This window comes from Neolamprologus multifasciatus, chromosome 1, assembly GCF_963576455.1.
Source record: "Neolamprologus multifasciatus chromosome 1, fNeoMul1.2, whole genome shotgun sequence".
Classification (NCBI taxonomy): Eukaryota; Metazoa; Chordata; class Actinopteri; order Cichliformes; family Cichlidae; genus Neolamprologus; species Neolamprologus multifasciatus.
The window spans coordinates 38,634,762-38,661,334 of NC_140439.1; the positions used below are offsets into that span (position 1 = coordinate 38,634,762).

The 26,573-nt window shown below is 45.4% G+C and overlaps 1 protein-coding gene across 4 annotated transcripts in view; it reads right to left on the bottom strand.

The window, feature by feature from the left end:
* Positions 1-1,417: 1,417 nt before the first annotated feature.
* adamtsl3 (ADAMTS-like 3) overlaps positions 1,418-26,573 on the bottom strand; it is a 212,056-nt gene continuing 186,900 nt past the window's right edge. For all 4 annotated transcript variants that reach the window (XM_085160442.1, XM_085160455.1, XM_085160451.1 and 1 more), the window contains 11 exons: positions 26,240-26,480; positions 19,504-19,628; positions 18,003-18,140; positions 15,289-15,471; positions 15,086-15,211; positions 13,099-13,347; positions 9,863-10,046; positions 7,159-7,363; positions 6,979-7,082; positions 6,000-6,214; positions 1,418-4,384 (listed from right to left, as the gene is read on the bottom strand). In XM_085160442.1, the coding sequence (XP_085016568.1) occupies positions 4,266-4,384; positions 6,000-6,214; positions 6,979-7,082; positions 7,159-7,363; positions 9,863-10,046; positions 13,099-13,347; positions 15,086-15,211; positions 15,289-15,471; positions 18,003-18,140; positions 19,504-19,628; positions 26,240-26,480 (1,889 nt within the window). In that variant the 3' untranslated portion in view covers positions 1,418-4,265. The remainder of the gene's footprint in view (positions 4,385-5,999; positions 6,215-6,978; positions 7,083-7,158; positions 7,364-9,862; positions 10,047-13,098; positions 13,348-15,085; positions 15,212-15,288; positions 15,472-18,002; positions 18,141-19,503; positions 19,629-26,239; positions 26,481-26,573) is intronic.

Below are 26,573 nucleotides of genomic sequence, written 5' to 3' on the forward strand. Positions count from 1 at the left end.
TGCTAATGATGTTAGCCACAGCGCCCAAGCACGGACGGACCAACGGTCACCGGTTAGACCTGTCAGATAAGTCCCTGAAACACGGAGTGACGAGAATGAGAGCCGGCAGCGGAGGAGCCGCTAACTCTGCGGCTAACCACCACAAACTCCTCAAAAGAGGAAGAGGAGGAAGAGCACACTTCCGCTCTAAAGCAGCGACGCGACGTCCCGGGAGTCTAAATCAAGCCAAACGCACAAACCGAGCCGGGAAAAGCTCGCATCTTACAAACATGTGGGGGACACCCGACTCACGTTGTTTTCCCGGAAGTTGATGCTGCACTTTAACCACGCCCATTGGAATACGTCCTAGCTGCGTTCAGGAGCATTTGGGAAAAACGAGTTCACGCGCCGCCTCTCAAACCAAGTCAAGACGTAAACGTCACGGAGGAGGATTATGGAGGGCCAGGAGTGACAAAATGAATTGATTGAATACGCCATTAGATAATTAATAAATGTTTCGTTTATCAATTAGAATTGGAATTAATTAATTAATTAAATCTTTCAATAATTAATTAAATGCCTATTCATTTCATTTAAAACAAATATAAATAAATTATAAAATAAATAAAAATAAAATAAGTAAAATAAATAAATAAATAAAAATAAATTATAAAATAGATAAATTATTTATTTCTAACTTTTATTGACTCATGAGTCACTTTTATTGACTCATTTAATTATTTAAAAATGTATTTATTTATTAATTTAGAATTAATTCTGACACTAAATGGAAAGAAAAGAAAACCCTGCTTGCCCCGACCCCCCGCCACCAGAAATCTGAGAAATTCCCATTTTTAAATAAGACTTTTCCAAAAGACACCCCCCCCCCCACCCAATAAGAATCGGTTCTTATATAAAGAACTGATTATGATGTAAAACACAGAATAGGTAGAATAATGCAGAGTCACAGGGATATTTCTAAAATCACTTTTCATTTATTACATAACTGCTTCTTTTACACTGCTGACTACAGGCTATTATTATAAACACGGACATAAAACATATCAATGATCAGTGGCTGGAGCCACTTCCTGTGTGTTTTCTCGTATGTTAGTGATGTGTAGATACCAGTTAATATATAATCTGATTTGGGACAGTCTGTTTTTTTAACACACTTCTCGCACTAACTCACCGTATCACCCAGAATGTGTCATGACCCAGCTGATAGTGGTTTTAATGATGATAACGCTAGCCAATAATAATAATGATGATGCCTCAAATTGCCCCCCCTCCCCCCTTCATGTTCCTTTCCCAGTGAAATGTGTAAACATTGAGGATATTAAGTTTCCTTTAAAGCCCCCTTTTCCATAACCTGAATATCACTTGATGTGGACCTTGATGTGGACGCGTGTCTGAGTCAGTGACAAACTCTCGTCGCTCTCTGGGAACATTTTTATTTTCAAATGCAAACAAAAAGCAGCTCAGCAGTCACGAAGTGATCAAACGGTCTTTATTCCTTTGCACTGTCACCTGAAGCATATTTATGATGTCGCACGTTCTTTCAGCCAAGCTGGAAGTCCACAAGCAGCGCGATGCCGTCACATCCGATTGGCCGTACCGTGCAGTCATCAGCAGCCAGAGAGAAACACTGAACACGTTACTGAGTGGTCTGTCACAACGGAGCAAGAAAACATCACATGCAAATCAAACCAGGCGCAGCGAACGCACCACCTGATCAACGTACACAATACGAGTGCTTTATATCCTAAACAGGAGTTAAAAATACAACAGGAAGTAAGAAAATAAAGGCCTCGCACAGTCTACATACACTCAGAGTACGATATTGCACTTAGAACACAGTATATACAGGACACTGTACAATGCAGCACGTCGGTATGACAACCTGTACAAAGGTAACATGAGCAGACCCGTCGGTGGAAATCAGTGTGGCGCTGGTGTCTTAGTGTGAGCTGAAATTATTTTACAAAGCTTTGTCACGGCTGAGGATCAGAGGCGGGTTCGAACATCCGTGCTCAGGCAAACTGAAGCTCGTGGCATCACCAAAAAACTGCTCATACTGACTGTGTGGCTCTGAGGGTCAGGAAGCATCCCTGTTTACCGATTTAGAAGAACAGCTGTGGTGGGTTAACAGCTGTGCCCACACAGAAGCTGTACATGAAAGATGGAACGAGCTTCTCGGTCTGAGAAGTCAAGTCTTAAACCTGCGTTGTTTCTGTTGGCCAGCAGGGGAGTCCGGCGTGGCCTCGTCACTACTTTGATCTTTATTTTGGATCTTTCATACTTATTTATTGTATTGATACTTTATAACTGAGAAGCCAGAACCTCACATCACTACATGTCACGTTAACGAGTCAGTGGGCGGAGTCACGGTGGTGACGTCCATCTTTTGTATACGGTCTGTGGCTGTGTCCCAATTCAGGGTCTGCAGCCTCAACGATCCTCAAGGGCCGCGTACTCAAAGACCGCTAAGGCCGGAAGTGCGAGGCTTGTGAAATGGGACGGTCTAGCCTCCGTTGCGCTGCCCAGGTTGCCTAGCAACCATGATACTAACAGCTGGAAACGTTTCATACAGCTTTGTTTGACAGAAATGAAGGAGAAAATCTTTTGTTCGTTTGTTTGTTTCTACATGAGCTTTGATCATTCTCTGATTAAGCTCAGCTATTGAACGGCGTATATTTGAAAGTAAAGGCTTTAAAACCAAGTTAGTACAAACGTCACTAATGTCACATGACTTTGCCGACATGTGGCCAACAGGAATGTTTTAATGATCTTCGTTATTAAACATTTGCACATAAATAAGTGACATCATATTCAGTACTTACTTAAAGTTTACTCTTCGGGCGCCCCTCATCCGCTTTTTTTTTTCGGCAAAATTATCCACACCCACCACCGCGCTATGCATTCTGGGATATGTTGGGCCACGAAGTCTACACCGCCACGTCCTTAAAATTCAGGGAAATGAAGGACGCGTTTGAGGGCCGCATTTCGAGCAGCCTTTGAATTGGGACAGCCTTCGTCGCGTCGCTGCGACGTAATCGGCCTTAAAATGCGGCCTTTAAGGCTGCAGACCCTGAATTGGGATACAGTCTGTGTTGTGAAGAGGTTGGGTTTTTTTTTAATGTCGGGCGCTCTTCACCTTCAGACTGTTGTTGTGATTTGGGTCCATAAAAAGAAATAAAACTGAATTAAAAATCTGTTTTATTTACTTTCTATAGTCTGGATTTCATGTCGTTTTATTTGTGCTGACACATCAGTGAATATTTATTCTATTTTAAGCAGCTTTTTTCATTACTTTGTAATTTTGTTACAGTATTTTACTGGTAAATCATAAAGATGATACTTTCAGTAAGGCTTCATAATTTGTCTGTATAAATTATGTCTTATTTAACTTTATTTTCCTACATCTCGGCTCACTTATGGAGACATTTCTGTTGGACTGAATCAACTTCTTTAATAAGTAAAGACTGAACCACAGCTTAGATCAGTAAAGAAATCAAACCCAGCGCTGAAGCTCATCCCAGAAACAAGTGCAGGATTTTAAAGGCAACGCTTTAAAATTATTTCATGTTCAAAGAAAACAAGAATTCAGGTCAGTCGAACTCATCCGGATGGAAACGCCTGGGAAACTTGGACTCTGGATCCACAGTGAAGGAATGAGCAGCTGAAGCACGGCGACACCGATGTAACGGCAGGACCCGATTAAAGGACGGCTCCAGTTTCTTAGCAGCCGAGTCAGTTTTGACCCTCGTCTCTCGCTCGTCCGGCTTCATTAACGTTCACAGAAACGACGTCGGGGAGCAGAAACGACCCGAGCTGTAACAAACTGGAACTTCTGTTTTTAACTGTGTCGTTTTATAAAAACATTTTTGAAGAATTGCACAAATAAATAAAGAGATCAGAGACAGAAAAGCGTCGCGTGCTGCTGGCGGACCGATCCGTCGATCTGCGTCTCGTTGACAAGAAAAGACGCTTGTTTAAATCTCACTGAAACTAGCTATCTGTGTAGGAAAATCACAAACTTTATTTGATCCACATAGTGAACACTTGTCTTCATGTTACAGTTTAGTCCAGATCAGAAAGTGAAGCCCGCTCGTCCTGTCGTCAGGTTTCCTTTCAGTTTGTGAAAGACTCACGCTGAAGCTCGTTGGGGTCGGCGTCCAATCACGGGCTGTCCGTCTCAGTCTTTGCTCAGGCTCCCGCCCATCTGTGTGTGCGTGTGTGTGCGTGTGTGTGTGTGTGCGTGCGGTTATAACCTTCCACCGCCACTAGGTGGAGTCAGCGCCACGCAGGCATGAGCTGCAGCATCTCTGTTTGTACGTGTCCACATGGCACAGCCTCAGCCTCCTCACCACACTGCAGTACTGGGTGGTGTCCTCGCATTCACCTGCAGGGAGAAGCACCATCAACACCTCATCTCACATTTAGCATCGTGAAGAACATTACAGGTGTGTTTCTGGAGCTTTTAGGTTTTTGATGGTGCAAATTTCACGGTTCTCCAAACGACAGTGAGGCCGTGCGCGCTCACAGACTCCTCCTTATCTTGTTTTGCTCTAAGTTATGACCACCATGCCTCACAGCACTCTGAACAGACTCAAGTTTGGATCTTCTCACGTTAAACACGGTGCGTCTATTTAACCCTTTAAAGCCGGTCAGAGCGGCACGCTCCGTTTTGTGTAACTATTTTTAAATCCCGGTAGCTCTGCAACCACGTGAGCTAGCGCAATAATTTCTTTTGCATATGAAACCGGAGGAGTTGTACTTACATCTTCTGCCATCAGCTTGTCCTCGGTCACAGTTTCCTTCCACATATAACTTTGCAAAAACTGCATAAAAAGCACTTGCAGCAACAAAAACATAATATTCCAGAAACACGCTTTGCTGATCCAATCAGCTGTTTGTAACACTTCCTACGTCCATCAGCGCGAACTATCGCATGTCCGCCATGACCTGCCCAAAACCGGAAGTGACGTCATTTTGCGGAAATGTAGTTTTTTACCATCAGGGCCTCATGAGCCTATACTGGTGTTTTTAAAAGTTATGTTTGACTTTATGACTTTCTGTGTGGTTTCTGGGATGCTTAGGACTCATATTGCACTGCTGGAAATAGTTTATTTTGATGCATATGCTGCTTTTTTGCAAATTTGCATCATAATATTTATTTTCGTTTTTCCTGCAGTATATAAAAATTGGTGTATTTCAAAAATAAAACTATGAAGACACTCAAAATAAATTTCCTGTGGTGGGAAACTATTTTGTGCAACTTTTTTGTATTTACAGTTTTGAGGGATAAGCCTCTTAAATTTCTCTAACTAGAAATATATGTTAAAAAAACAAAAACGATTTTCAATTTTTTTGTAGTTTATTGCACTTTTTTGCAATTTATGTAATTACTATGCACTTAATGCAGACATATTATTAAAATTTGGACTATAATGGTTGTATTGATGTATAGCAACTTGAAATGCTCCCAAAAATGGCTCCACAGCATGTAAACATATAATATAAGCTCTGGTGGACTTGGTTCTATGGTAGGTCTTAAAGGGTTAAGGACACAAACTCCAACAGCTGGGTTCCTGAGAAGATTTCCCATCATGCTCCTGGTGGAAATTTACAAGACTGTATAAAGATGGAAGCAGCTTCTGGGACTGAAAGGTGAAGCCAGCTCTCAGCGACTCTCAGTCACACTGAATAAAACATTAAGTCTTTACTGTGACGCTGACAGCTCGGCCCACGTTCAGGATGTCGTGACGTACGAGGAGCGACGGCGCTGGTGATTAAAATAAAGTATTTAACATTTATTGATTGTCACTCAGAACTCGGTGGTTCAGTTCCAGTTAACTCCAATCAGCCTGACTGCAGCGCCCGAAGCCCAAAGCGGTGAAATTCATCTGCATAAACTTTTACATGAAACTTAAAGTCCAACGTGGCCGACCGCACACGTCACAGGTCAGCTGTAGCTTTACGTCGCCTAAAGAGCGCAGGACGCGGCGCAGACTTACTCCCGCAGGTGGCGGTGTTGCAGTGCTGCCAGGTGGAGGGTCGCTGGAGCCAGGCGCAGTGCTGGTCGGCCAGAGTCCTGCCGGTCTTGCTGTGAATGCAGTCCACCCTGCGGGACTGGAAGCCACTCCCACAGACCACGGTGCACGCTCGCCACGCACCGGGACGCCACTGAACATCGCACAGGTCAGAGGAACAGTTGCGCACGGACACCGGTCTGAAAGAGAGAAGATTTGGGAGTTATTGATGGGATTGGTGATCAATTCTGATGGTGTCATTTTATCGTGTTTATTAGTTCTTCATCTTTTCTGCTCCGCCTCCGGCGCTACTGGCTTAGAGCTGTGAGCACAACGCCATCCAGCTCTACTTGTGAGGTTTTAAGAAATATTTATTCAGTTAATGGTTGCCATGGGAGCCAAATGAAGCATCCTGCAGGTTAAAGAGAGGTCGCCGTGCTCTGCTGGCCATTTTACAAAGAACGACTCCATCGCTGTACGCAGGAAGTTCTCCGCCTGGAAGCAGAAGGAACACTGGATGTGGTGCAGCTGTTCTCGTGGCCGTAGATGAGGGGGGAACATGCGCTGGAGGCGCCGCTGGGTGTGCTCGAGTCAGCTGTTCGTGAATGCGCTACGAGCAGCAGCGACCACCTGCTGATCTGCCCGACGCTCGGCAGGAAGAAGGAGAAAACAGGAAGGTAGCAACGGTTCGATCCAGCAGCCGCTTACCAGCTGCTCTTCCACCTGACTGGGGTGCTTCCCTGACGAACAGACCCAGGACACATAATAATAAGAATACGACGTTCAATAAAAGTGAAGTGCTGGTAGATAACAGCGCTCAGTGGGATCTAACACACACCTGCAGACCGACGCAGTTAGAAGCCAGAGTGACGCACAGATTCACACAGTCGGAGCAAAATCGAACAGTTTGGGAACATTTCAGTTTTATATGAAAGAGTCATTTCGTGTCTGAGCGCGTGCGTACCTGCTCCGGAGGTCACAGTCTGTGTAGGAGGAGCCGTTGGCGTGCTGGCAGACGACCGATCTCTTCTGCACGGTGGTGGTGGGGCCCAAACACCTCCCCGAGCACTACGATTCAAACAGTCACAGCTGAAGGCGACTTTCCAACACCGTGTAACGTGTCTGAGTAAACGTCTGACTCTACCTTCCCCCACGGACTGGTCACCCACACGGGGCAGTTATTGGCAGAGCACGGCTCCGTGTCCGCCGGCCGACTCGTCCCCTCGCAGGCGGCCGCCGGCAGCGTTCTCGCTGCGCCTCCGGCGTCGAGCTGCTGACACGTGACCCGCCGACGCTTCTGGCCGGCGCCGCATGAGGCCGAGCACTTTGACCACTCCGACACCGACCATCTGACACGAAGACAGCGACACACGAAGCACACAAACACAATAAAACTTCAGTCCAAACATTTTGTCTCTTCCTGTAAACAAGAATCTGTCAGAAAGCTGCGCTCGACCAAGGACGAGTCTCGTTTTCACTCCTCTCAGGCTCTTCCCGAGGAAACCAGGGGTGACAAACTACAGGAAGAGGCGGAACTATTGGGAATCCTGAGGCTGTTATGCTGCCATCTTTGCGAGCACAGTCCAGGTTTTCTTAAGAGGAAATGTCACTGAAGATCATTAGAAAATAGTTCAGAGGGACCAACCTGTTATCAGTCAGTCAGTAAAATGTATTCATACAGCACTTTCAATAGATAAAAATCACAAAGTGCCAGAAATCTGAATAAAACAATGAAACTAGGGATGCACCGATACTGATACTGGTATCAGGGCCGATACTATAAAATGTGTGTGTACTCACTAGTTAACCGATACCAACTTATTTCATTAATCAGAGGGTGGCTTGTCATTTCTGTTGTAGTTTTTTAGATTGGCCACTAGGGGGCCAATTATTATTTTATTTATTATTTATTTAATAATAATTATTTTGTTTGTTTGTTTACAATATGGACACTCTGCAATAATTTAAAAGTTTATTTTATTCTCAAACCTAATTTGTATTTATTTTATTCCAAACAGAAGTGTTTATTTATTATTCTGAAAGCTCGAGACAGTGCCAATAGTTCAGTGATATTTTGTTAAATTACAATGTGGAGACTCTGCAATAATTTAACAGAAGTGCTTATTTTTTCACTTGAAATTTTTTTGTGGTCATTTTTATTAAGATTTTATTTTTTATCGGCAGAGAATAAAATAAAACCTGTCTTCCAATTCATTGCATTTGTGTGTGTGTGTGTGTGTGTGTGTGTGTGGTACAAGTATCGTTTTTTGTACTCGGTATCGGCAAGTACTCAGATCCAAGTATCGGTATCGGTTTGAAAGAATTGGTATCATTGCATCCCTAAATGAAACATTTATTAAAAGCTCATTTGTATAGAAATGTCTTCAGCTGCTTTTTAAAAGAGTCAGCAGAGTCTGCACAGCGTAAAGACGACAGAGGACAACCCCACAGGTTTAACCAACATTGACCTCTGACCTGAAGACCTGACCCTGCTCGGGAAGAAGCAGGTCAGAGATTTACTGGGGAGCTTCACCATGTAGAGCTCGAAAAGCTCAAACTAACATTTTAAAGTGAAACCTAAAATGTAGAAGCTTAAACTTCCTGTCAGTGGCGTCACATAAAGCGGGTTTGTTGAAACAAGTAAAAAGAGCATTATATATATATATATATATACAATAATAAGGAGAGGAAATAAAAGCACCAACAGCCACCTCAGGCTCTGCCTTTGACACCTGCAGTCTGAGCTAAGTTTGTTTCTTAGACGATAAAAACGTGGAGTGATTCTCAACCGACGCTGAACGTCAAATATGGCGCCCAAATTTCTGAGACTCGATTGAACAGAAGAGCCTAAAAAACCGACACGCTGCTTAATTTCTGAAATTGCGTAAACGAGAACAAGCTGTCGTGTCCTGATGGCAGCGATGCTCCACGATCGAGTAACTGTGAGCACTCGAGTGTTTTTATTTTATTCTTTTGGAAGAATGACTTTCATCCAGCCCGTGACCACAGACTTGCCAAAGAGCACTAAAGCTTGAGGTGAGATGAATTACAATGCCCCCCCGCTGGACTGAAATCTCCACCCATGCTTGTAGCTGTAAACACAGAGCTCCGTCAGCCTGCAGCACTACAGTTTCATCCCGAGCCGAGCTAACAGCGGGTCATTTGTGTTGCATTAGCGAGTGAAGCTGACTCAGTGTGTGGCAGCAGAGCCGGAGGGCCGGGGGGGGCTGACTGATGGGCTGTGTGATGGGTAAAGGCAGGCTGGCAGAGCTGGCAGCAGCGGGGGGGCCTCGGGGTGAGCAGATTCTGCTGAGAGTTACACTTCTGCTGCACTCGCTGATTCATTAGCGGCCGACCCTCTGATGCACCGCGGGCACGAAACTCCGAGCGGGAAAGGAAAAATGTCAGTCAGTGGGCAGGTTTATTCTATAATCTGTCAATATCGCGGCGGCGCTCCACGGGAAGCGCTGCTCTCGCCTGTTTTTGAAGAAGTTCCATTAATAAAACACGTCGGCAGGTGACAGGAGAGGCTGCGGCTCGAACGTGTGATTAAAGCTGTTTGAACGTCGTCTGCTTACAAACAGCTCGGAGACGTGCCCACTTTAGTGCCCTGCTCCCCAGCACTGGACGCTTGATGGGCGGAGCCACTAGACAAACGCTGAGCTGCACCCGACCGACCGACCGAGAGAACGCCGCACGCGGGCAGTTCTCCTGGATTTGCCAGAACAGCGAACCGTCTTCTTTTCAGATCAACGATTCATTTTCAGCTCGACGCCAGCAGGGCGGACTGCACAGCTGGTCAACGCGCTCGGCGTCCACACTCAGGTGAACGTGGCGATCGAGCGTACCTGGGGGGGCAGGCCTGTCTGTTGCAGGGGACTGGGGACGTGACGGGTTTGGGTATGCGCTGACACATGTCGGGGTGAACGTCCTTTCCGTCCAGAGAGACGCATCGGATCCGCCGCAGCCACGTCCCTCTGCTCCCGCAGGAAGTGCTGCAGGTGGTCCAGTCGCCGAATCTCCAGCCAAACTCTGCAGAACGAAAGAGGAAACATGGAGATGCATGAGATCCAAAACCTAACGAGTATTCTGTAAATCAGCAGAAGCTTCTGGGCTCTCAGTGACGCTCAGTCGGTTTGTATGAGGAGAGATGTGGCCGCCGTGATGTCACTTCCTGTCAACCCCCGTGTACAGCAGCGGGCAGCAGTCCAATAAAACCAGAGCTCAACACATTTTACTTTAGTTGTTATCCAACATGGATAACGTGTCACAGCTGAAATAAACTGACTTTAGTGAATGAAGCTGTTTTTGACTCAACACCAGCGTCCTGCTAACTGCGTGCTGATTGGTCGGTTAAGGCTTTAGGACAGGATGTTCTGTTTCCAAAGATAACTCCAGCAAACATTAGCAGCGTCGCTAAAGCGCCTCATGGTGCTGTGACGTAAACTAGAATCTAGAACTCCAGCTACCCTTCAACCCTCTTATCACAAAATCCCCGGAAGAAAGATTTTTACTCCAAATTGAGATTTTAGCTCTACAGCGCCAAACCTGTCGCCTAGGGCTGCCACAAACGATTATTTTGATAGTCGACTAGTCACCGATTATTTTTGCAATTAGTCGACTAATCAGATCATCATCCATTGGACATAAAACGTGCAGCTTATTGCACCAGCAGCATCTGCTCTTATATAACTATCATTAGCTTACAGCTTTAAGTGTTTAAGGTATGTGCTAACTAAAAATAAAGACAAGATGATAGTTTATTAAATTTTAATGAAATTTGCAGATTGTTTCGGTGAAGTTTAATAAACTCCTTGCTATCTAAAATATAGCAGGACACCGGAGTAAATTCTCGAGCATCTCACACTTCTGATAATCAGCTGTCTGCTTGATGTTTATTCAGCTGTGTAAAAACTATAACTTTAATCTCAGCCAAACCGATTTACTCAGGAACAAATAAAATACTAAAAAAAAAGCCAAACAATAACATTTTTAAGTTATCTAAGTGACTTATATATCATGTTTAACCTGAGTAGCGAAAGACAGAGGTGGGTTTGAAAACGATTAGCGGGAGTCCGGTGTTCTCACGGCTCTAGTTAGCCTAGCCCCCGGCTAGCTATCGAGCTAGTGGCTAACAGACGTCTCCGAAAACATCGGAGCGCTTTTGAAAATATGTGGTGTCTTGATAAACTGAGCAGATATTTGAGGTTTACACAGCTACATTCTCGCCTGAAAATATGTTAAACGTTTATTTTGTGACCCAGAAAGAATAATAAGAGTAATATTAAAACTAACTAGCTGCCGCCATTGTTGGAAACTGAGCTGGGCAGAGCTTCTTCTTCTTCTTCGGGGTTTAACGGCAGCTGGCATCCTTGTACCTGCAGTGCTGCCATCTTCTGTTTCAGTCCGTTATTACACTCTTAAATCCTACTACTTATTCCTGTGTCTTTTGTGATCTTACAAAGCTTCAAACGACACGTCGACTATTAAATCAGACGTCGACGATTTTGATAGTCGACGTAATCGTGGCAGCCCTATTGTCGCCCCACCCACAGTTATCCCTCCTTTCTGACTCCAACAGACTGCAGACCAACGACTGAGACCAGAAACTCATCAGCAAAGATCAAATCAAAGCTCAGCGGCCTCAGACCTGCTTTTTTGCCCCCTGCTGGACGGTAGAAGAAATGCAGCTTTAAGCCACTTTGCACCGTCTGTGCGTCTCAGACACAAACGCTAAATCTATTCAAACTCATCCACCAGTTCCCATCAGACTGACATCAGACGCTCCACCGAATACGTGATAGCTCAAAGGTCGGTGAAAATGACTTCTGATCTATACATTTATTGATTTATAGATTCTGTCCTGTGCTGTGCTGCATGATCTGCATGCAGAGAGGCGATCTCTTCGCTGACAGCTGTTCCAAATGGCAGAGCGGTGCCTCGTTATCCACACGGCCGCAGTTTGAAGGGAAGACTGTAGAAGCTACAGGCCAGACCAGGACGGGGCTCGGAGGAATCCCACAGCATCCCATCACAGTAAGATTTGGCAGCGGCGGCGTCAAACACCACCCTGAGACGTTAACGTGTCGCGCACGAGTCTGCACAGATTCTCAATTTTTAATTTCAGATGCTGAAACGGCCACAGTGGAGGCAGGGAGACGTCCGAGGCAGAGGAAGGACAGCCGTCGGCGGGACGGTGTCTCAGAGACAAAGAAGCGGCGTGCAGATGGCGCCGCTTCATTCCTGCAGAGCTGGACCTGAACGTTGGAATAATCGTGTGGGTCATTCATCGTTTCTTTGATAGAAACGATGCATGCGTGCTCAGTTTGTTCCCACATGAGATTTTTCCACTCAGGCCGTGTGACGCCAGCTCAGCGCCGACACCGGCAGCTTCCAGAGATGAAACGCCTCATCCACCCGGGACGTTCCTCCTCCGTCGGCGTTCCCTGGATGCTCCACTTGTCTCGAGGAGACGTTTCCACCGCTTTTTGTTTTTAATGTATTTACTTTAACTAAGCTTCACACTTTAAGCAGCTTTTGGATTCTCGTCCTCTCAGACACATTAAGCACTCCTCGCCACCCACGCACGAATTAGGAGACGCGCTTCCTGCCATTTATCGCTCGCTCGGTCCAATTATCATTCGTCTCATGACTTCCAGCTCGCTCCGTTCGCCTGTGTTTACCTTCCTCTCCACAACTACTGACATCATTTGCTGAGTTTATTCGTGCAGATGCAGCTTCAGCATCAGACCAGAAAAATGTTTCCAATAAAACTTCATAAAAATTCAGTTACATCGTAACAATGTGAGGAGAGTCGTGGAAACACTCAGGAAAGGAGCTTCGGTGCTTCCTTTACCGCCTGCTTTAACGGTGGAGACGTTTTCCAGCTTCAGGAACTACGTCACCGTCGTCCACACACATTATGAACACGCCCACTCGTTTCAGCTGCAGCCCTGTTGCCTCCAGACCAACCTGATCACTGCATATCCTGATATTCATTTACATTAGATAGCCGCTGATATGAGACATGCACAGGATAGTAAACCTGCATTTTAAAAAGCGTCCCTGCGGCGTAAACACTCACCTTCGCTGTGAACGTATATCCAGGCCGACAGGATTTGTCTGGTGCTGTTGATGAAGGTCTGGCATCTGTAGCGGCCCGCGAACTTCCCCTGGAGCGTGCTGACTTCCAGCACACGACCTCCCACCAGCATCCTGTGCTGCAGACCCAGACCGGGATCTGGGGAGTGAGCCGGAGCCGAAACCTCCTTCAGGGTCCGGTTGTTGTACTCCCAGCGCACAAGAAGTTTGTGGTCGGAAACCACCGGACAGCCTGCGACAGGCAGGAGCAGAAAGAATGTTTGTATTTAACATTATAACGCTGAAAATGCTAAACAGGAACTCCATCAAGTTCAGACATTAATGCAGCGCTAATGGATGAAAGAAATCCATCTAAGGGGGAGGCGGCTCGTCCGCTGACTGGGACCTTGTTATTCAGCAGACCGGAGCTGTGACTGAGATCTTACGATTTTATTCTGACACTGAACCAGTTTTCAGTTTTTTTAATAAAAGCATGTGAAGCTTCCAAACTTCACCCTTTTTATTAACCTCTTAAGCCCCAAGGGGGTTTCTGAGCTTCCTGCTCAAAAATGTAATGCCCAAATTTAATTGATTATTTCTCTGCAATTACAAACTCTGTCCTTACAATCTTGGTATCAAAATAATGCTAACACTTGGGAAATTTCATCAGAGGTGTAAATATTGAATCAGATATTACTGTGTCAAAGTTACTGAGACTGGAACACAGAAAAAGTAAGTCGATTTTATCCTCGCCTAATTATTTTTTTTAATTTTTAGCATATAACCCTTTGAAAAATATGCTTCAGATCACATTTGGTTCCAGAAATCCATTAACCAACATATAAACATCATCTGTGCAAAGATTTATGTTTCTAAAGTGAAACAGTGAAAAATTACAGCCCTGTCAATACATGAATATCCAGACGTTGTACAAAAATGTCCAATTTTGGCAGACAATTGGACACCATGCCAGTTTTTTTTTTTAGGTATTAAAGAGCAGAAATTAATAAATTTTATTAACAGGCCTAAACATGCTTTTTTTAAATATATATTTTTGAAGAATTAACCACACATTTACATGGTAACGGCCCTTTTCTGCAGCGTATAGAGCGTTTGATTGGCCTCTGGCCCTTTAAACTCCGAGGGGCTGTAACTTTGGTTTCTTTTGGTCAATTTGCATGATTGACTCTTTTTAATCGTTTGAGCCAATAGAATCACAGTGACGATGCCACGTTCACGTCACTTCAACCAATCAGACGTTGTGATGCCAAAACTCACGTGGGCCCAAATTTACTGCATGTGGCGTCTGTTCAGTCACGTGTCTGTAGGTGGGTCTAAAATGGAGGTTGTTGACGGAAAACGGCTCTAATGCGGGCTAGGTAGGCATGGCAACTACTGTTAATCACGTGGCTACCAGCGAAAATAACGGAGGAAATCAGGATGGTAAGCCAATTTCTGTCTTAGCGCATTTGCGCTGCTGTGTGTTTTTGTGGTCTTCTTTTGTGGCTCATTCAGTGAATTTTGGTCTGATCCTGGTGAAACTTGGTGGGTGGAGTCAGTGATAGCTCTGGAAGCTAACCAGCCCATCGTTAGCCGGTTACACAAAGTCTGAAGAATTTCTGGTTCGGTTTTGTTTGTTTAGCGGACTTCTGCGCATTTACGTAACTGCTCGTTTAATCACGGCTTGTTTTCGGTGTGTTTGGTGGTTGTAGAAATGGTTTATATCACATTTTAGCTGAGATTCTGAGGTTTCTGTGGATATCACACATGTCTGGACTTATATTTCTCAACCCGCATTATAACCGATTAAACGTGATCTCCTCCTTTTTGCCCTTGGTACCGGGGGCGAGGGGCTTAAGTGGTTAATAAAATAAATAAATTTGTCTCCTATATTTATCTGGTCATCACATTAAAGGTCAGTCTGCGGCTCCGGGCAGAAGATGTTGTCTTCGTTGGTGATCATGTGACTGTGACAGCAGAGTAAAGCGTACCTATGCGCAGGACGTCTCCAGGTTTGATGAAGGCGCTCGTGCCGCGCCGTGACGCCATGAGGACTCTCCTCCTGCTCAGCTCCTGAGACGCCGGAAGCACCCGGCTCCCTCCGGCTGGATAAGGATCTGCACACACAAACGTTACTCCACGTGACCCAACGCGAGCGATTGTGGCGAGAGGTCGGCTTTATGCATGAACCCACCGTGGACCTTCAGGACCGTGGAGGCGGTCGACTTTCCTATGGCGTTGGTGGCGGTGCAGGAGTAGGTGCCCTGGTTGTGCACGGAAACATTTCGGATCCACAGCGAGCCAGACGGCAGGGAGACGGCGCCGGCGTCCAACAGCCCGTCCTTCCTGTGCCACAACACCGTGGGGCGAGGAACACCTGACAGACGGAGAAAGGAGCGTTAAAAATGTAACAACAGAACAGGTCAAACATCGTGAGCTGAATCCTGACGCTGCGGGGAATTTGGAGGAAGAAGAGGAAGTGTTGCTTCCTGTTTAAAGGGAGTTTTTCTTTCCCGCTGCTGCCAAAGCTCCTCTGATTGTTGTATTATTGCAATACAATAGCTGGCCGACACAGTTATGGAGTCAGGAAGTAAAGAAACGCTCTGTCAGAGGAGGAACAGCGTCCGACCTGAAGCTGAGCGCGATCTCTGACATGAATCTGAAATCAAACTCTGGCTGAACTTCACACGGCTTCACTTCCTGCGAACCGTCTGAACAGTGGCTGATGTGAAGCAAGGATCAGCGTGAGAGTCTGCAGAGCGGTGTGTCGGGGTCAGACCCCACGCTGCTCCCGCCGTGGCTGGGATTCCTGCGAATCGACTTCCACAAGCGTTCCCAGTTTATCAGCACAGCTCTGCAGGAGAAACGCTTCTTTTCCTTTTTTGACACACAGAGATATCACGACGTGTTTTCCCAATCTGTGCTTACATCCCAACACACCACGACCACGAACACTTGGACTCGCCGCCTTTTCAAACACCCCCACATAAATGTAGGCAGAAATAATTAGCATGCAGTGATTAAAGCAGTACTTCTGTTTACTTGTGAAAATTAGAAGCACAAACGAGTCATGAGATGTTAATTTTATGCACAGAATATTAAGGTGACATACTTAAAGGGTCTGGAGTCCCAGCTGAGAAAGAACAGCAGAAACAGAAAATTGTTGTTTCTGTGGACGCAGAGCTGCAGGAACAAGAAAAAAGGAAAATGTTGATTTAGCCTGAGAACACGTGCATCACGTGCAGAGACACAGCGCTCCTGCAGAGCTGCAGCTCAGGAAGGTAAGTAAGGTTTTCCCACACTTTGAGCCGCATGTACGGGAAGTCTCTGAGAACTCTGTGACCACACCCACCTTTGAGTGGCACGCCGACCTGCAGCTCACACTGAGGCTGAGCCGGAATTACCTGACGACGATGATGATGATGGTTCTCAGCTGCAGGTTGGACTGCTCAGGTCCAGTTGGAGAAATCTTCTGGAAGGAGTCGAGCGGGAGATTGACGGACGGATCACGTCACGTTGCTGATTTGTTTTGTTGAGTCTGACGGTGAAGCTGTCCACTGATTGGTCAGCCTACGCTCCCAGTCACACCGTAACTGATCTGACACTCTGGGTGGAAACTGACAGAAAAAAGCTCAAGGACAAAAGCGGCAGAGACAAACTTCCTGTGACGAGCGCTTGTGCTCAGCGTCGGTGACAGGCGGAGCTGCTGCTCCAAAAGGAGCCAGCTGAGGTTGATACCTCCTGGAGGAGACGCTTCGTGTCAACACTGTAGAAATCATGTCTCCCAGCTGGCTTGGGAACATTGGGAACATTGGGAAATGTCCCACTGGAGGAGGTGGCTGGGAGGAGGTGCTTACACTGGCATCCCGCCACCCAGGTGGTTGGGAGAAGATGAGTGAACACTGCTTGTTCCAGAGTCAGGATCATGAAGATAAGAGTGTTTGTCTGGGAATCTTCCAGCTACAAGCTAAAGGAGGAACGAAGGAACTGCAGCTCGGCTCACAGCTCTTTAACTCTCGTGTGTCTTCATTCGAGTCAGTGTGGACAAAGACGGGAGGCAGCTCCGACCGTGTGCAACTGGTCGAACAGGATTTCAGCTTCCAGCTGTCTCTCTGCAGCAGCAGCGTACGAGCTGATCAGCACTTGGACACAGCTCAGAGTTTAGTCTCTCAGCACTTCATATATTGAGGTGAGTGAGGTGAACTCCTGAAGTGAGGCGTCCAAACGTGATTCCCACTCTTAGATCAGACAGCTATGAACACCCAGCTGCCAACAGGAGAATGCTCGCATTTTCCAAGATGTCACTCTCCATTACAGACTTCACTTCACCCAATCAGATGAAAAATTACTCTCAATCTGGTTTATCTCACACACACACACACACACACACACACACACACACACACACACACACACACACACACACACACACACAGCTGATATCATGTCAGCTCTCAGTGCAGTAACCTTTTGTAACCAGCTCCACATAAACTGTTTGATCAGACGTTTTCATCACTCTGTGATTGGATGAGATGACAGAAGCAGCAGTCAGTGTGTATACATTTAGATGAGTGTGTGTGTGTGTGTGTTACTGATGTTGTGGGGACCTAAATCTGTGTCTGCAGGCCTTTATGAGGACGTTTGTTATCTGCACAGGAAGTAAATCTTTGAGTCTTTCTACTTCGTCTGTGGTGGTGAGACGAGACGCGGCGCCCGCTGTGCGTTCACGTTTCTGCTTCATCCACAGACTTCACAGACAATAACATAAAAACATCGTTTTATAGATACAGCAGAGCATCTTTCTCACTGAATTATGTGCTGGAGATGCTAAATAAAGGCCAATAAAACAGGACGCCGGGGTTTTTGAGATTGGATATGCAGACTTTGATTTGTGGTATCGTGACCTACCACTGACGGGACAGTCCACGGTGAGGTTGGCGCCTGGACGAATGCTGATTTGTCCTCCGACAGTGGCTGTCACGCTGTGGCCCAGCATCCCGCCGTGGTCTGAGACGTTTCTCCAGGACACCGCGATGGCCGGAGGCGCTGAAGATTCATAGAAACTGCATCAGCCACTGAGCTCCCATCACATCCTCCCGTACCCTTAATGACAGTATTTATCAATAAAGTCGTGATTCGACAACCATTAGAAGAGTTTCCAGGTTTTTCCAAGGATACCTAGATGAGCAGAGACCACGACTAACCTCTGATGTAAAAACATCTATTTTGCCTCAAATATCCCAGAAACTCCTCATTTCAGAAAAGACGTTCATCAGTTACTTCTAACTTCAAACTGTGTCCAGCACTGCAACCGTCCATGTAAGTGTGAGACCGTGGTGACAAAGTTCATGGTAAATGACACAGAGGCTGGCTCCTGTCTTCCTTCTCTCACCCCAACCAATCACAGCAGATGGCCCCGCCCCTCCCTGAGCCTGGTTCTGCTGCAGGTTTCTTCCTGTTAAAAGGGAGTTTTTCCTTCCCACTGTCGCCAAAGTGCTGCTCATAGGGGGTCATATGATTGTTGGGTTTTTCTCTGTATCTATGAAGCGCCTTGAGGCGACTTTTGTTGTGATTTGGCGCTATATAAATAAAATTGAATAGAATTGAATTGGTTAGACACAGGAAATGACATCACTGTGTCATCGGCATAGAAATGACATTTTGCACTTTTGGGTTTAATCGCTCACTTTCCTCAGAGCGTAACGTTAACGTCCGCATGGAAGTTCAGTGAATTCATTATTAGACTCAATCGGCTTCGATGTCACAATGCAAAATAAACTCACCCGCTGTTTAAATCACAACATCGAACACAGAAACTGCACATTTAATATTATTTCCTGTTAACCTTCTGATTGTCTGGACAGAAACAGAATAAGAAAATATAAGAAAGTGATTCAGCTGCTTCCCGAACTTCAGGCTGATTATTTTGCGATCAGTGCTGCAGCTTTACTGGATACAAACATGAATCAATCTGGAAGAATATCCCCCCCAAAAAAAAGCTAAAAAATGTGTTTGTGATTCCAGGACTGTATAAATGATTAAAACCCACCACCCGGGTTTGTTTGCAGGCTGAGACGGAGCCACAGCTTTGTGTTCCTGCAGATCGCAAGTGGAAAATAATCCCTCACACACGGCACCAGTGGAAAAGAAGAACTGGGTTCATGTTGTGAACAAACACAGCTGTTCCACAGACTCTTTTCAGCAGGCTGAGTAAGACGGTGAAATCTGTAAACGTATATATTTATAAATCCATTGATTACCGCGCGCTCACAGACAAAGCAGGCCTGGATTGATATTTATCAACATAGTTAAGAAAAGCCACAAGGGAAATTACAAAACCTCCACTGGAACTGGAGAAGATGTGCATACAAATGCAACCGAGACGAGTGAACTGCAACAAAGAGCACACCTGCCAGCAGCAGCTGGGAAGCCTCCGAGTCTGAGCCCAGCGTGTTGGCAGCGGTGCACCTGTACCGGCCTCTGTCAGACGCTCGGAGCTGCAGGATGTGGAGGCCCGCTCGATCCCAGGACACCCTGCGGACACACGAGGAAAACATTTTTACTTTTTACCCAACTCATCCCAACGGGGAGAACACGGCTTCCTCATATTCCCGCACTTCTTTCAAAGTGGGGCAGCTAAAACGGGCGAAGAGTCTCCGCTGAGGGACTGGTGAATCATTTTGGATACAGAGGAACTTTGTGGAGCTGTAGATGAGGAGATCATCACCAAACACAGAGAGACACAAAGAAGAAACTGAAAGTGCTATTTTATTGTTCACAGAAGCCTGTAGCTCGCTAACATTTTAAACCTGGTGTCGTAGGATTAACACAAACGTCGCACCTTTGTTCCCCTCCCGCCCACAACCTCAGAGTGATGTCACACCTTGAATATGCCATCAGAATATAATCGCTTTCAGAGAATGTAACATTTTGAACAAATGTGAAAAATGTTACATTTTAACAAGTGTAAATGTAACAAATGGTTGAGGCGGCGCACACAAACAGACTGAGAGCTGTGCAGAGAACTTCTGTAAGATTTCATTATTTGTAGCAGCAGGTTAAAAAATCTTTGGTAAAGCAAAGTTTTCAGGTACCAGGTTCATCTTCTCATAACAGAAGCAACTACATACAAGAATCACTGAGAGGAGCAGCGGTCCCCAACCCCCGGGCCTCGGACCGGTCCGTGAGTCGTTTGGTACCGAGCCGCGAGAGTTGAGGCTCAGGTGTGAAATGTATAATTTTCAGGATTTTTATCGGTTTTCAGCGTTATTTTGTTATCGTTTTTATCGTTAACTCGGTTTTCCTGGGTCTTTTCACGTGTGTTATGAATAAATCTTCTTTTTTTCAGTACCGGTACTAGTTTTATTTTGTTGTATTTATCCGCGACACCTTAAAGGCCGGTCCGTGAAAATATTGTCGGGCATAAACCGGTTGGTGGCGCAAAAAAGGTTGGAGACCGCTGCTTTAGAGGCTTCGTTATGCAGTAAGAGTCTGTCAGACAGCTGTCAGCTACAACGTGAGGAGTAGGGCTGCCACAAACGATTATTTTGATAGTCGACTAGTCACCGATTATTTTTGCGATTAGTCGACTAATCAGATCATCATCCATTGGACATAAAACGTACAGCTTATTGCACCAGCAGCATCTGCTCTTATATAACTATCATTAGCTTACAGCTTTAAGTGTTTAAGGTCTGTGCTAACTAAAAATAAAGACAAGATGATAGTTTATTAAATTTTAATGAAATTTGCAGATTGTTTTGGTGAAGTTTAATAAACTCCTTGCTATCTAAAATATAACAGGACACCGGAGTAAATTCTCGAGCATCTCACACTTCTGATAATCAGCTGTCTGCTTGATGTTTATTCAGCTGTGTAAAAACTATAACTTTAATCTCAGCCAAACCGATTTACTCAGGAACAAATAAAATACTAAAAAATGCCAAACAATAACATTTTTAAGTTATCTAAATGACTTATATATCATGTTTAACCTGAGTAGCGAAAGACGGCGGTGGGTCTGAAAACGATTAGCCGGGAGTCCGGTGTTCTCACGGCTCTAGTTAGCCTAGCCCCCGGCTAGCTATCGAGCTAGTGGCTAACAGACGTCTCCGAAAACGTCGGAGCGCTTTTGAAAATATGTGGTGTCTTGATAAACTGAGCAGATATTTGAGGTTTACACAGCTACATTCTCGCCTGAAAATATGTTAAACGTTTATTTTGTGACCCAGAAAGAATAATAAGAGTAATATTAAAGCTAACTAGCTGCCGCCATTGTTGGAAACTGAGCTGGGCTGCGCTATGAATTCTTGGACACAGCTTCTTCTTCTTCGGGGTTTAACGGCAGCTGGCATCCTTGTACATGCAGTGCTGCCATCTTCTGTTTCAGTCCATTATTACACTCTTAAATCCTACTACTTATTCCTGCGTCTTTTGTGATCTTACAAAGCTTCAAACGACGCGTCGACTATTAAATCAGTCGTCGACGATTTTGATAGTCGACGTAATCGTGACTAGTAGGAGATACGAGTGCGTCGCTACGTACAGGTGGGCTTTAGACTAAAACAACACCCTCCCCTGTAAGGGGAGCAAACAGCCAAAAGAACCAGAGAGCTGTCCACGTCGCCGGGCTCAGCGATGCCCCGTCTTCCAACTGTAGGCCTGAGGAGTGACACACAACACACTCACAAAGCTCACACTAAGCTTTGCAGGAGTACAGTTACTAGAGAAATATTTTAAAGCGACGGTGCTACAGCGCACACACTCTGCTGTGCTGCAGCCTTTTAAAACAGCTCTGCAGCTCTGTATTCCAGACAGCAGTGATTTGCATGTAGATCAGGCCCTCATAACTGTTCTCCTTCACTGCAATGGAAGAGAAGTACTTGTTCTTTGATCTGCGTCTCCGCCGTAATAACACAGACGTGAACTTTTCACTGAGGAACAAAAGAAATAAATGCTGCAGACCCGGTAAATCTGATAAAAGTCCTTTTTGAAAGGTCAGTCAGCAGCACAGCGTGATGCCGAGCTAACTTCAGCTCAGCTCGCTCCACAGTTTCAGCACTTTGATAAAACTCAGTCAAGGGCGGCTGCAGAACATTGTGTTTTCCTCTGCAGCCCACAGGTCTTGTAAATGTCAATCAAGCGTCCGTCTCACTCGGGCATTCGGATTCCCGACCGTCCTCAGAGCTTCTTTCTCTCGCGCTCGGATTAAAAGAACCGTCTGACATTTTTGGAAATGTGTTTGTTTACTGGCTTACCCGGCATCAAATCGGAAAATCAATATCAATTTCATCTCAGCGCATCTTATACAGACAAGTTCAGGACGTGATTAAAAGCAGCTGAGCGCCACAGCAGGGAGGCGGAGGCTAGCACCACCTGTCGTGGCTCGTTTCCTCCTTAAATCACTTAAATAAACAGGATGAGGAACACGAGGACTCCTCTCATACTGAAACTAGCAGCAAAGCGTTTCTTTTAGACATGAAACTGATACTGATTTTCTTTATCTGACTCGTTGTGCTGAAAATCTCTAAGGAAGAGATGAGCAAGAGGAGAAGAAAATGATGAAGACCTCAGGAGACAGTCTGACCAGTTCAGTGGAAAAGCCTCGGCCATCTCTCCACAGCAGCTCGTTCGTTTTTCAGCTCATCAGGTCACAAAATGATCAGACTGCAGCCACGAAACACAGAACTGTTGCTGAACTATGAAGCCGAAGCTCACAAAACTCCTCTAACGCCCCCCAGGGTTTGTGCCATTACCATCACTGCCAGAGGGGGCGTCACTATGGGCTTCATCAAGACGATGAGGTTAAATCGTTTGCATATCACAGGGAAAAGTTGCTACAGAAACACGGAGTGAAAAAACTATTTAAACATAAGCTTTTAGGGATGCAACGATACCAATTTTTTCAAACCGATACGATACCGATACTTGGATCTGAGTACTTGCCGATACAGAGTACAAAAACCGATACTTCTACCACACACACACACACACACACACACACACACACACACACAAATGCAATTAATTGGAAGACAGATTTTATTTTATTCTCTGCCGATAAAAAATAAAATCTTAATAAAAATGACCACAAAAAAAATTTCAAGTGAAAAATAAGCACTTCTGTTAAATTATTTAACAAAATATCACTGAACTATTGGCACTGTCTCGAGCTTTCAGAATAATAAATAAACACTTCTGTTCGGAATAAAATAAATACAAATTAGGTTTGAGAATAAAATAAACTTTTAAATTATTGTAGAGTGTCCATAATGTAAACAAACAAACAAAATAACGAAATAAATAAATAATAATAACGAATAAATATGAATAACGAAAGTATTCGGCATTGACGAACAAACTCCCCATCTGCCCGTGGATCATCAGTCCACTGTGCCGTTAAACCAAGAACTGACATCGCGCACACACTGCTTGTCTTTACTTCTTCAGAAAGTTTTGGCACCATTATCTCCCTGATTTTCCACGGCCTGCATTGGCTGGTCATCCAGAGCAATAAAATGAGTCAGAGCCTCTGTTATTTAAACTGCCCGTGGATTTTCTCTTGACATTTTTCATCGCTTTTCCAAAACCTGAGTTAAAGTTGGCTGTTCCACACTGCTGACATTTGTTTAGCCTAGCTACAGCAGCCTCCAGCTTCTCTTTTTTATCTGGAGCCGCCAGTCTCACTCGCCTAACCCTGTGCCTGTTTAGTGCGGGATGTCCCCCTAGTGGCCAATCTAAAAAACTACAACAGAAATGACAAGCCACCCTCTGATTAATGAAATAAGTTGGTATCGGTTCATGGTATCGGTTAACTTTTACGAGTATGAGTACACACACATTTTACAGTATCGGCCCCGATACCCGATACCAGTATCGGTATCGGTGCATCCCTATAAGCTTTCGAACTGTTTGCTGCCACGTTTTTGGACTTTTATCAAGACGTTAATCAATAATCTATCCTGCACACTTTGCAGAACCAATCAGTGGCATGATTTGGACCAGGCCAGTTCAGCAGGTGTAAACCTGACTCATGACGACAGCGGCAAAGAGCCGGCCGGCGAGCTCGGAGGATCAAGAAGAGGTCGTGTTGCGTAACGCATCAGGGCAGAAACGCTCTCTCTGCAGCCGTCGGTCGTGCTGCGATTGGCAGCTCCTGCTCCCGCGCACGGGCTCCGTCGCAGTGAGTCGCAGCTCGCAAACCTCCGTCTGCATCTCACAAGTTGCAGTTGAGAAAATCGAATGTGTTTTTGAAAAGGCTGGGCTGACATGGACGAAACGATACGAGTGCAGAATGTGTGGTCATCCTGCTGCATCGATATTCATCGGACCAGAGCCGCTCAGTGAGGTTTCACATCCAAACACGGCGTCGCAACACGGCCTGTTAAAATGAGCATCACGGCTCAAAGTCAATAAACCCGCTGATAAAATGTGCTGCTCACCTCATGTGCCAAACTTTCATCTGTGCAGGGACTGACTTCATAAATCAGTGAACAGAATAAATGATTCATTTTACTTTCTCCACCCGTGAGGCTGAAACAGCGGTCAGACTCACACACGGCTCCAACTCAAACTAGAGCGTCTGACCTAAAGGATCCATGTTTGATATTTATGAATTAAAGGCTACAACTAATTGAAAATAACAAAAGGACAGCACAGCGGTGGCCTCACAGCAAGAAGGTCCAGTTCCACCATCAGCCCAAATGTGGAGTTTGCGTGGGTTCTCTCCGGTTCCTCCCACAGTCCAAACACATGCAGTTAGTGGAGTTGGGTTAATTGCTCATTCTAAATTGTCCAGGGTGTACCCCGCCTGGATAAATCCAAGAGGATGGATGCATAACAAAGCTTCTTGTAACAAATACGTGATCATTTTTACCTAAAAATTAAAAGTTGTGGAAGACAAATGTTTTGTCTGACAGCTGAGCCTTCGACCACAGATCAGACAGAGTTACAGACACATCAGCAAAAACCTGAACGAGGTGCTGAAGCCTCCTTCAGTCATGCTGCTGCAGGCTCAGGCTGCTGGGTCCTCCCACAATGCACCAGCAATTCTCCTCTGTACTGCTTACAAGAGGTCTCATGGTCACGTGCTCAAACCTTTGATCAGAACTGATAAATGACTTCCTGTCAGGCTCAGACGGCACTCTTTAAATAAACAAGCAGAGCTAATCGGGAAAGCTGTGACTCGCCTGGTGTAGAAGCTCATACCATCGACCGAGGCGGTATCGGATTAAATTATGACTGCTGGTTAACACCAACTGATTGTGGAAGTGAAAAACACGCATTCAAAGACTTCCTGGGGAGTCAGTGAGAACCAGGGGCATTAGCAAAGCAGCAAACATGTGGGAAGGCCGGGGAGATCCACCGGTGTAATTAGCTGCCCAATTAATTCACTGTGAATATTTCCAGGCTTCATCTGTTGCAGCTGGAAAAGATCACAAAGAGAAACATGAGCTGTAGCTAATTAACAGAGTGAGGAGGAGGAGAGCAGCTAAGTGATGGGGGGCAGCGAAGCAAAGATACAGGAGCAGGTGAGGGAAGCTGCTTCCTCATCTCTATTCTTCTCTGCTGCACATGAGCTGCATACACCCAGAACTGGACCCAGTAACACGTTCTCATGTTGGATGCTTTAAATTCTGAGAAGTGGGAAACACTAGAGACTTTATTTTGAAAAGCCAGTAAATCTGTATGCTCCTTTTGTCACCTTAAGTCTTTTATTTTGACATTTTAGGAAACTTCAATGTGTCCTTTGACTCTCTGCAGACTTTAATTTTGAAACTCAGACACATCATGAGCCTGTAGCATATGCTACCTACCGTTTGGGAAATCCTTAAAACTGTCATTAAAATTTGACACACAGCTCAAATATGCTCATTTTACCATGCAGATGCTTTTATTTTGGGATAAAGGTAAACATCAATAGTTCACATTTATTGTCTTGTGGGTTTTATTTTGAAAAGCAGATTCTTACAAACTGGAAAGCATCCTGTTAACTTGCTGTAAATAACTTGGAGCTTATATTTTGAATTTGTGAGCAAACAGGAAGCTTCCAGAATTCACTCAAATTAAAAAATATCACATGATAAATAAATCATGTCAACGATTAGTCAGAATCAGACTGATTGTCCTGTCAGCTGCTCTGTTACCTGTCAGAGTGCTGCAGCAGAGCTCCATCTTTGCTCCAGCTGATTTTGGGAGGTGGGGATCCCTCAGCAGAGCACCGGATGGTCAGCGACCGTGTGGCGTTGGCGAGGAGCGCGCTGTGTCCGATACTGATGTCGATGTTCTTCTGAAAGGTGGGTGGGACGCTCTGCTGCTCTCTGATGATCGCTGGTCTCTTTGCGACCGTCTCCAGTGGAGAGCGCTCGGACCAGTTGGGCAGTCGGTCTGTGGACGGACCAGAGAGCGAAAAGAAAAAAGGTTATCCTGAGAAAGGAGGCCGAGGAAGGTCAGCCGACGACACGGAGACACAAACTTTCA